Source organism: Portunus trituberculatus, chromosome 14 (genome assembly GCF_017591435.1).
Source record: "Portunus trituberculatus isolate SZX2019 chromosome 14, ASM1759143v1, whole genome shotgun sequence".
In the NCBI taxonomy this organism is placed as follows: domain Eukaryota; kingdom Metazoa; phylum Arthropoda; class Malacostraca; order Decapoda; family Portunidae; genus Portunus; species Portunus trituberculatus.
This window is the reverse complement of record NC_059268.1, coordinates 9,832,987-9,844,183: the sequence shown is the minus strand read 5'-3', so window position 1 is coordinate 9,844,183 and position 11,197 is coordinate 9,832,987. Positions and strand designations below refer to the sequence as shown.

At 46.9% G+C, this 11,197-nt stretch overlaps 2 protein-coding genes across 5 annotated transcripts in view; one reads left to right on the top strand and one right to left on the bottom strand.

The window, feature by feature from the left end:
• The window catches only part of LOC123503667 (bone morphogenetic protein 10-like), a 58,098-nt gene extending 55,513 nt beyond the window's left edge, over positions 1 to 2,585 (bottom strand). For 2 of the 3 annotated variants that reach the window (XR_006674558.1, XM_045253626.1), the window contains exon 1: positions 1,847 to 2,584. Coding sequence is in view for 2 of the 3 variants with exons in the window: in XM_045253626.1 (XP_045109561.1) it covers positions 1,847 to 2,186 (340 nt within the window). In the remaining variant the exon portion in view is untranslated. Of the gene's footprint in view, positions 1 to 1,846 lie in introns of all 3 variants that reach the window. The other variant, XM_045253627.1, reaches the window with a different exon arrangement.
• The window catches only part of LOC123503665 (kinesin-like protein KIF14), a 43,529-nt gene that overhangs the window by 7,593 nt on the left and 24,739 nt on the right, over positions 1 to 11,197 (top strand). Inside the window, exon 1 of one of the 2 annotated variants that reach the window (XM_045253621.1) lies at positions 11,013 to 11,149. The exons of the other annotated variant lie outside the window; for it this stretch is intronic. Within the exon in view, the coding sequence (XP_045109556.1) occupies positions 11,137 to 11,149 (13 nt within the window). The 5' untranslated portion in view covers positions 11,013 to 11,136. Of the gene's footprint in view, positions 1 to 11,012; positions 11,150 to 11,197 lie in introns of those variants that run through there. 2 annotated transcript variants of the gene reach the window in all.

Here is an 11,197-nt window from a genome sequence, read left to right as displayed (position 1 = left end):
AATCAAGGCAAGCTTTGGATGTTGCCAAAGATTATGTTGACCAATATTAACAGATTGACGAACTGAGGTGCAGATCAAAAAACATCCTTCCTCCCTCTGATACAAGATAGGAAATCTTTGCAGCATCAAATGAGATGTTCCTAAACAAAGAGTACCTAAAAGGGGCGAGTGGCGGGACTGCTATCCGTCGTCCTTCCTTTGACCGTCCGGCAGGAGAGAAGTGGTGGGTGGTGGGCGTGCGTCTGGTGTAGTAAATTTACGTCTGGTCTCCACACATGTCTCGCCGTTAACGTGTTGGCTTTTATCAGTGTGTATTTTGCTTTAGTGCGCTTCGTGCGGCAGATGGTTCCCGGGCAGAGAGGTGGATGTTAAGGTGTGAGACGAGAGGCTGTATGTGTGAATTCTCTCTCGCTCGATGCGTTAGGCTTGTATTAAAAACGTTTTTTTTTCTAATATGGATGGTTTTCTAAGACCAAAAAAATATCAGATGGGTTCTCATTGGTATTTTCTCCAAGAATACTACAAGATCCTCGTTTTACTAAGACTACAATCATGAAAATACTTCAAAATTACAAAAACTTCTAATGGAATCTTTTTAGAATAAAATATTTTTCAAACAATCATTAGAATCACGAAAGCACCTTGAAAACTTGGACAACTTCCTCAGGAGCTTGTTGAAAGACGGCGAAAGTGAGACCAAGGACCGATTTGTTTTGAAAGGACACGGCTCAGTGTGACGCAGCTTGTGGTCTTGGTATTCATCCCGAAGACTACAACTCACCACCACCGCCACAACCACATCTTCCACCACCATTCATTCCTCTCAACAAGACAAAGACCCAACCAGAACAGAGCTACCTTGCAAAATGAATTGTAACACGTCTTCGCATTACCACTTATGCTCCGTGAACCTGAGCTAAATTATCCATGAACTAGCTCATTGTTGTGTTCATTGTCCTGGGCACGTGGTATTCCCGTCGCTCCTTCCCAGTAATGACTGTAGCATACCCAAGTGGTGGTGCGGCCAACACTTTATGCAAATGTAACAGCTCTGTAAGTGCACAAGCTAACCAGGTTTCTTGCCATTATGCTCTTGAATATACTAATACGTTTTCAGTTTGCTTAATTTTGAACTTAAGGAGCGATTCAAAATTGGGAGTGATGTGTAAAGCCGTCTGGTCTTCATGGCTTAAGAGAAAATTTGTGTGATTGAGACTTTCTTATCTATGCTACATTATCTACTTCAGATTTTAATCCTTATTATCAACACGTAGTGAGGTAAGTACCTACATCTTGCCAGACACATGTCCAGTGCGGGTGGTGCGTCTTGTTCAACGCCGGGAAGCGTGCACCATGGCCTCCAGTGCCGCCATTCCTTTACGTTAAACTCACTGACCGTGTTTTTTTTTTTTTTTTTTAATGGTTGAGATAAACAGCGCTCTATGCGTGGTGCGCTGTACTAGCGCTAACGCAATCATCGTATCAGCGGCACCAGCAGGCTGTTGTTACCAGCACAATGATTATTATCACCGCTTCGCCTTCACGGCTCATGGCGGCCACCACTTTGTCCCCCAATACAAACCTGTCCACTCCGTATCCATCACTCGGAATACTTCAGATATATTCGTTAGTTAGAGAATATCTGTAACACTTCCAACGCCGGGCGAATTAAAAGAAGCTCACTCGGTGACTGTCAGCCTGGAACATAGTCCCGAGAATGTGTGGATGTGGCAGGGAAGGAGCTCATCTGTGCCACATAATGTCTGTCTTCCTGAGGAAACCACAAATGAATGCCTGTTACCTGCAGCAAAATTTCCTGAATTTACGCCACGCTTCAGTGACTCACCTGTGTTGACGGCAGTGAAGCTCCTGACAAGATCGGCGCCAGGCAGCGGCGTCTGCCTGCTAAGACTCTGCTCGGCGTACAACTCCAACATGTAGCGAGGCACGTAAGGTTCGCCAATCCGCCTCTGCTCCTTCGGCAGGCGAAATTCGCTCATATTTAGCTTCCTGGATCCATCCTCATCATAGTAATAGTCATAGTCATAGTAGTACTCGTAGTCATCCTCTACGGTGTGATTGGTAGGGGGGACTGGGGGTGCGGGCATGGCCTCTCCAGCGACGCCCACCATGGCCAGCAGCAGCAATGTGGCCAGGCGGGCCGCCCCCCACCTGCTTCGGGTCATGAGGGGCGTCAGTGGTGCCTCGTGGTCTTATTTGCCGCCCATCACGCTTTGCACCACCTGGGCGCGCCCGCCACCCTGGCAGCCTTCAGCGGCGCGGCGCCTGTGCAGATGTCTAGAGGCGACTTGCGCCTTTCACACTTGCTTGTCTCACTTTCGCAGCACCTTTCTCCATAACACTAAGTTGGCAACACTTTGTTCGCTTTATCTCACAGTGCACCACTCGCATCACTCTCCGGCTTATACGTGCCCACCGGGGCCGCGACTGACCATTGAAACACCTTAACTCTTGTAGTACATCGCAACTGGCCGCCTCCCGCGTCCCGTGGTTCACTTACTCGCAGCTATCTGACTGGCTGCGCGTCGTCTGCTCGCCTGACCACTACTGCCCCTCTGTCCTGGGTGCCCGGCCCGCTCGCCACGATGTGTATGTGTGTGTGTGTGTGTGTGTGTGTGTGTGTGTGTGTGTGTGTATACGCGCGCTCGCTTTATTAGACAGACGCGTGTACGGATGTAAGTAAAAGAATCTTCACACATCAAGGACATAATGACTTCATGTAAATAAAGTTGGCCAATCAGCTGAGTATAAACAGACTCGCCAGGGAGCAACAGGACTCCTAGACCGGAGGGCAAGTCCTTCTGCATCCCTCCCATGGATCTCTGCTCACACACACACACACACACACACACACACACACACACACACACACACACACACACACACAGAGTTGACAAGATTATGTGTTACTTGATTGTAATGAAAGTAATATAATAGTAATAATAATAATAATAATAATAATAATAATAATAATAATAATAATTATTATTATTATTATTATTATTATTATTATTGTTATTATTATTATTATTATTATTATTATTAGTAGTAGTAGTAGTAGTAGTAGTAGTAGTAGTAGTAGCAGTAGTAGTAGTAGTAGTAGTAGCATTATTATAGATGGAGTGAAATAGATAACACGTGACTTTTTTTTCATCTGAACATCCTGAAGGAGTGAAGGCCACACCGGGGAAGCAGCACTGACGGCCACGCGGGGAATGTTGCATCCTCACACCTCAGTGTTTAGTGGTGACTAGTGCTCATGTCAGTGGTGTTTGTTTCCTTGTGTAAACTTGCTCGCTTCTCTCCCCAGCAGCCATGAAACTCGGGTATATATAAGGCCATACAACATTTTGAAACACTTCTGCGCCGCATCTCCACTACATTCAAAAGGTACTAGTTACACTGATGTTTAAGGCTGTTTCAACGGCTCTAGTGACAGATTAATAAGATGTCTACTTTGTTAGCAGGAAAAACAGTCTTGAACGCCCGGCTAGTCATCGCTGTGGGCTTTGAAAATAGTCGTGGTGAGAGAATAAAGCGTTTTTGAATGTGGACATCGTCGCGTGGAGGTGGAAGGACACAGCACAGTGGGTGGGCTTTGTAGCTGTGAGTGTATGCATATCTTGCCACACAAATCTACGGTGAACTATCTACATATTCTACGGTATAATTTCTCTCTCTCTCTCTCTCTCTCTCTCTCTCTCTCTCTCTCTCTCTCTCTCTCTCTCTCTCTCTCTCTCTCACAATAAGAAAAGCTAGGACTCTGTCTTTCCATCTAGAATATATATAGATCAGCCGACAAAAAGTCCCAATTTCAAAACATCTGTATATTGATCCTCCGTTGGAAAGGGGTTAATGAATGCAGAGAGAGAGAGAGAGAGAGAGAGAGAGAGAGAGAGAGAGTAAAAAAGGTTCAGTGTAATAGAATGGTGAGTTTCTTTAAAGATAAGTGAAACCAATAACAAACTTTCCCACTTAAGATCTGATACTCTTTCTCTCTCTCTCTCTCTCTCTCTCTCTCTCTCTCTCTCTCTCTCTCTCTCTCTACAATTTTGTAGAAATCTTTTGTTTCTCACGAAAACAATTTCTCGTCGAAAGTTTTTTTGTTCACACTGGAAAAAAAAAGTTTGTGTATCGACGAGAGCGTAAGCCGGTAACTTGGGGATTTAGAAGATTAGAAAAAGAAAATTGTTTGGACAGGATTTTTACTTCCCCTTTAGAGCGATAAGATGAGGAGGCTTAGGGGTTATTAAAAAAGCGGGGTAGTGTACAGCAGAGGAGGAAGTGGGTGGAGGAGGATGAGGGAAGAGGAGGAAAGAGATGGAGAAGGGAAGGGAAAGGAAGGAAGCAGTGTGTTGTAAGGAAATGGTGGTTAATTTGCGCGTACACACACACACACACACACACACACACACACACACACACATATCCTTCCTGTTTATTTACTACATGGCATACCCACAATTCTCTTCTTTTTATGTAATAATATGTATGCGTATTTGTTTCACTTCTTTTTATTTCTATCAATATTTTTTTGCCTTTCTGCCAACATTTATTTTACATTTCTCGTCGTCTGTTTGTTTGCCTCTCTCTTTTCGTCTTTCTCTCTCTTTCTCTCCCTCACATCTTGCTTATTCCTCCTTCATTAAGCATTTCTTTTCCTTTCCCTTTCCTTTCTTTTCTTTCCGCTCCCTCACTCGCCTTCCCTCTTTGTAAATCGCTCAAGAGTTAAACAGGTTTCGAATACATTTTTTTCATCCTCAGTTTGTCCTGCCGAGAAAATATCGTGAGTAATGAAGCTTAATTTGTAGCACGTGAGGGATTGCCATTAAGGTGTCTGGAAGTGACCATTATGTTGTTATGTCGGTTTTTTCTCATCTTTTACAGGGAAGAGTTACAAAGAAGTTCTACTAATGCGAAATTTAACAGCATCTATCATCATCATCATCTTTTTTTTCTTCTTCTTCTTCTTCTTCTTCTTCTTTTTCTTCTTCTTCTTCTTCTTCTTTTTCTTCTTCTTCTTTATCTTTTTTTTTCTTCTGTATTTTTTTTTAGGCTGACGTCTTTGAAAGTTGTTGATGTTGACGTGTATTATAATGCACCTCTCTCTCTCTCTCTCTCTCTCTCTCTCTCTCTCTCTCTCTCTCTCTCTCTCTCTCTCTCTCTCTCTCTCTCATTTGTGGAGTAAAACCTACACTATGTCGAAATTCTCCTTTATAAAACCATTGTGCTCCTTTCAATCTGATAAATGGTTCCTGTATTGTTATGCTTTTGGTGAATCAGCTTTTCAGATTGGATGAACTTAGTGGCATTGAATTGAAATGGAGCGTTGTTATACTTGAGTCTTGTTGATTGTTTGGGATTGGAATAAGTAAACATCGAAGGCTGCTAGGAATGTGACGTCACGGCCAGAGGTTATGTCATTTTGTGGAATCTCTATTCTAATATAAGTCTGAATGTTGGAAACGTAAAACTCTATTTCTGTTTTTTTTTTTTCTTCTGAGGACTAACACTTTTGTATGTTGTCAAAATAGTTCACTAGTTTTCCTTTTTTTTCATTGATTTATGCACTTCTTATACCAGATGACAGCTTTCTCAATGGTGCATAAGTGAGAGTATCGGTCTGTTGTCTCTCACCAAGCACCTTTGAGTCAATAACACATCCCCTCACCGTCACCACGACTCACCACAAAAGGCCCATATTCAGAAACTCTTCGCTCTCTCACCACAGCTATTCTCCGAGACCACAAAGATGATTAATCAAGTTCTGATGAGTGTTTCTCCTGTTAACAACGCAGAAATCGTTTTAATCTCTCATAAGAACAGTAAAAACACCATTAAAGATCGTGTCACTTCAACTAGAGCCTTTGGAAAGTAGTGGAGATTTGGAGAAAAAGTGTTTCAGAATATCTCCTGGCTGATCCAACCCCAGCACCACGTTGTGTCCAGATGTGTCCCTTAAAGTACCTGCAGCCACGATAAAACAGTTCCAGGAGGTGAAAGGCGTGGATTTTTCCCCTGCAGTAGGGAAACTAGTCAAAGGGGAAAAAAATTATAATATTGATAATGAATGAATAAATAAAGGAATGAAAATGAAAATAAAACTCAGTAAGATTGCTATTCCCAGCCTAGTCTTGCCATGTGTGTGTGTGTGTGTGTGTGTGTGTGTGTGTGTGTGTGTGTGTGTGTGTGTGTGTGTGTGTGTGTGTGTGTGTGTGTGTGTGTGTGTGTGTGTCTGTGTGTGTTGGTGTGTGTGTGTGTGTGTGTGTGTGGCCACACTGTGTGTGTGTCCACTTACCGATGCATAGTATCACTTTACAATATAAAGGAAGAAAATTCAAAATAATGAAGAAAACCTGGGAAACATTTAACCATTAGAACATTGGATGTGTGCGCATTACACGCCCTTTGTCTCCTCTACTCTTCTTTCTCTCGCCGCCACCTCTTTTCTTACATTCCCTCACACACTCGCCAAGTGAATGAGAAATCGGATTAAAAATTCCCAAAAGGTTTAAAAAAGTGTAAGTGTAAGGAAAAGTTTTCCCGCATGGCACAGAGGAGCTCGGCAGTCAGGCAACGCGTGTCGCCTTAACCCTGGCCGAGCTGGACCCTGGCGCCGGGGGCAGAGCCGGAACCTTGGCGCCGCGGCCTGGAGGTGGGCACGCCGTGCGCATAGAGCAAGGACAAGGAGAGCTCACCGCCACTAGGGACAATGCTCCCACAAATGAAGCAGTGAGACAGTGATGCAGGGTCCTCGCAGATTGAGGACAAAGGCTATAGCCTCCTTGTGCAGGGCACACCTCTTCTGAAGAGAGTGAAGAGAACAATCTCTTTCCAAGGGAGGCTGAAGTGGTGACCATCACTAATGAGGGTGGCTCCACACACACTGAGAAGGAAGTGGTAGACGCCACCGAGACACGTATCTCTCCTCTGGTGGGGCAGGTGGAGCCCCTCCAGTGGAGAGAGACGACTCAGACTCCTCTGATGGAGCAGGTGGAGTCCCTCCAGTGGAGACAGACGACTCAGACTCCTCTGGTGAGGCAGGTGGAGCCCCTCCAGTGGAGAGAGACGACTCAAACTCTTCTGGTGGGGCAGGCGGAGCCCCTCCATTGGAGAGAGACGACTCAAACTTCTCTGGTGGGGCAGGTGGAGCCCCTCCAGTGGAGACAGACAAGTCAGACTCCTCTGGTGGGACAGGTGGAGCCCCTCCAGTGGAGACAGGCGCGTCAGACTCCTCTGGTGGGGCAGGTGGAGCCCCTCCAGTGGAGAGAGACGACTCAAACTCCTCTGGTGGGGCAGGTGGAGCCCCTCCAGTGGAGAGACGTCCCAAACTCCTCTGGTGGGGCAGGTGGAGCCCTCCAGTGGAGAGAGACGTCCCAAACTCCTCTGGTGGGGCAGGTGGAGCCCTCCAGTGGAGAGAGACTCAAACTCCTCTGGTGGGGCAGGTGGAGCCCTCCAGTGGAGAGAGACGTCCCAAACTCCTCTGGTGGGGCAGGTGGAGCCCTCCAGTGGAGAGAGACGTCAAACTCCTCTGGTGGGGCAGGTGGAGCCCTCCAGTGGAGAGAGACGTCAAACTCCTCTGGTGGGGCAGGTGGAGCCCTCCAGTGGAGAGAGACGGCTCAAACTCCTCTGGTGGGGCAGGTGGAGCCCCTCCAGTGGAGAGAGACGCGTCAGACTCCTCTGGTGGGGCAGGTGGAGCCCCTCCAGTGGAGAGAGACGGCTCAAACTCCTCTGGTGGGGCAGGTGGAGCCCTCCAGTGGAGAGAGACGTCAAACTCCTCTGGTGGGGCAGGTGGAGCCTCCAGTGGAGAGACGTCAAACTCCTCTGGTGAGGCAGGTGGAGCCCCTCCAGTGGAGAGAGACGGCTCAAACTCCTCTGGTGGGGCAGGTGGAGCCCTCCAGTGGAGAGAGACGACTCAAACTCCTCTGGTGGGGCAGGTGGAGCCCCTCCAGTGGAGAGAGACGTCAAACTCCTCTGGTGGGGCAGGTGGAGCCCTCCAGTGGAGAGAGACGTCAAACTCCTCTGGTGGGGCAGGTGGAGCCCCTCCAGTGAGAGAGCGTCAAACTCCTCTGGTGGGGCAGGTGGAGCCCTCCAGTGGAGAGAGACTCAAACTCCTCTGGTGGGGCAGGTGGAGCCCTCCAGTGGGGAGAGACGACTCAAACTCCTCTGGTGGGGCAGGTGGAGCCCCTCCAGTGGAGAGAGACGACTCAAACTCCTCTGGTGGGGCAGGTGGAGCCCCTCCAGTGGAGAGAGACGCGTCAGACTCATCTGGTGGGGCAGGTGGAGCCCCTCCAGTGAAGAGAGACGCTTCAGGCTCCTCTGGTGGGGCAGGTGGAGCCCCTCCAGTGGAGAGAGACGCGTCAGACTCCTCTGGTGGGGTAGTTGGGGCCTCTCCAGTGGAGACAGACGCGTCAGACTCCTCAGAGTAAGAAAAGCTGTATGAAACCCCTTTCGACGTGATGACTCATCCCATTCTTCGGGGACATGGGATTGGGTTATCCCATTCTTAGGGAAAAGATAAATTGCGTCCTTCGGATGGGCTGCAGAGTCCTTTCAGTGGGAGGTGTACTGGACCTTTCCAGTAGTGATACTATAGGAAGAACCCATTCAGTAGGGACAACTATGAACCACATTATTAGGGCTCGGCAGAGCCCTGTCAGGGGGAAGAACTGCAGTGAATCTCTCTGGTGGGGATGTGAGAGACAGTTACACTGAACCCTATGGAAGGTGCTGGCGTAACCTCTTCAGTAAGGGAAGATTTATTGAACCCCTCTGATAGGTTCTTGGAATTACTTCATATTAAGCCCCTGTGATCAGTTGACGGAAATCTTGAGTGAGGAATGCTGTAGTGAACCACAGGTGGCTGTGATCTCCAGTGACTGTGAACGCACCAGCCACCGCTGAGTGGACTGGTGACCCACTGAATGGTGAGGGACTGTCACGGCCACTAATGGGGTTGTTGGACCTCACTAGTGCGTTGTTCAGCAGGAGTAGAGATAGAGAAACCCGCTGATGTTGTATGGGCGTCGTTAGTTGAGAAGGTGGCACTGCACACTGCAAATAGAGGCTGTGGATTCCGTTGAGAAATGTCTGTTCCTGGGTGAAACAACAAGCAACGAGCCTCAAGGATGGCGTGGATGGGCCAGAAGAGGAGAGGTGCCTTCTTGTCTGGTACGTGTATGGCACTAAAGGAGTGCCACAGTCTACCCCAAATGTCAGTGCCTGTGTATTTCTCCTTCACCCATGGAAATTGTTCTGCTTGCTGCTTTGGTCAGAGGAAGACGTGTATGATACTAATGTTTCCATTGTATGCGCTACTCTAGAGACTCACGAGCTGAGCCTCAGGGACATTGCTGCTGCCACACTGCACTGTTCCACTGGTTGGCGCTCGTCACTGCTGCGAGCACGATCACGACAAAGACTGCTGGTCAAGCCTTGCTAAAGTTCTTTTCTTTCTTTGATTTTACTCAGTTACTTGCAATGTATGTTTACGTGTGATGTTGTTATTCTTTTGGATAGTGGCGGTGTTGGCTTATGTATTGTAAAGAGTGTACCTATAAGAGACACCAGTTATTCACAATTAGTGTTTAGAGTGACGCCCTTGTAGACTCCTGTTGCAAAGGAGGCAGGCGAGTGTTCCACGTAGGTAGTAGGTGTTCCCTGGTCACCTGACGATGGCTGCAATAATGGCGGTGTGTGTGTAATTCACTGTTTGATCTGCTGCAGTCTCTGACGAGACAGCCAGACGTTACCCTACAGAACGAGCTCAGAGCTCATTATTTCCGATCTTGGGATAGGTCTGAGACCAGGCACACACCACACACCGGGACAACAAGGTCACAACTCCTCGATTTACATCCCGTACCTACTCACTGCTAGGTGAACAGGGGCTACACGTGAAAGGAGACACACCCAAATATCTCCACCCGGCCGGGGAATCGAATCCCGGTCATCTGGCTTGTGAAGCCAGCGCTCTAACCACTGAGCTACCGGGCCGTGTGTGTGTGTGTGTGTGTGTGTGTGTGTGTGTGAATTATAAGCCTCTCAAACTTCATTCAGCTTACTTAACCCCTTCGCTGAGACAGTTTGATGAGTGTACTACTAAATTTTCCCTGGCTTTCTTCTTCCTCTCACCCCTATTCTGCCCAATCCTCTAACGCAAGAGTTAAGCACAGTACTTTCAATCATTCATACTTTTCTCTGGTAAACTCTGGAAGTCCTTTCCTGCTTCTTTATTTCCGTCTTCCTACGACTTGACTTTTTTTAAGAGGGAGGTTTCAAGACATTTGTTCCATGATTTTGGCTAATTTCTTACTATTTTTTAAGAGAACCAGCACTCAAGTGGGCTTTGTTTTGATATTTTGTTGCCCTTGGCTGGCTTCCTTCCTGCATGAAAAAAAGGAAGAAATAGCAAGAACTCTGGGAGTCTAGGTGTCGATGAATAGCTGATGAAAGCACATTTGAAAACTTCAATCGGTCCCGAGTCTATTTGACTCGAGTTGTGAGACTTGGTTTTATTAGTATGGGGAGATTGCTTGCAGCGGGCCTTTTGTCTACCTAACTATTCATCTTTTCCTTATATGATTTTTCAAGTTCACATCCTCGGAAAGAGACTAGGAATGGGACTCGTCTGTTTTTTTTTTTTTTTTTATTTAATTGTGATGACTTCACCGCTTACTGTACCATTATAGAAACTCAAGTGTCTACTTGACTATTCAACCCTAGCGGGGTCTGGTAGACGGCTGTTCGTTGTTCCTGTACTGCATTAATTCATTCCTTCCCTGCACGGAAATCGCATGTAATGATTACTTTCTTTGCATTATTTAAGCAAAAAAACAAAAGAATGAAATAAAACATTGAACAATATAACTTCTAACGCTATATTTCAGAACAGATGACAGAAGATGTATTTAAGTGCGATGACGAATGCAGCTTTAAACCAATAGGAGGCGGGGAGTGGCTTGCGTCACGACCAATCAGCGGCGCGGGTTTTGTCAACACACTCTCAGTTCAATGTTTCGCGGGAGGCAAAACTGAAGTTACTGGCCGCCAGACATGATTCTTGAAAAGCATTCCATTCTTCTTAAGAGGAAACTTGTTTGAGTTAACGTTAATATGTCAAGTTTAGGTAAGTGCTCGTGCTGTGATGGGTGTATTGACTGAAGCAGTGAGTGGT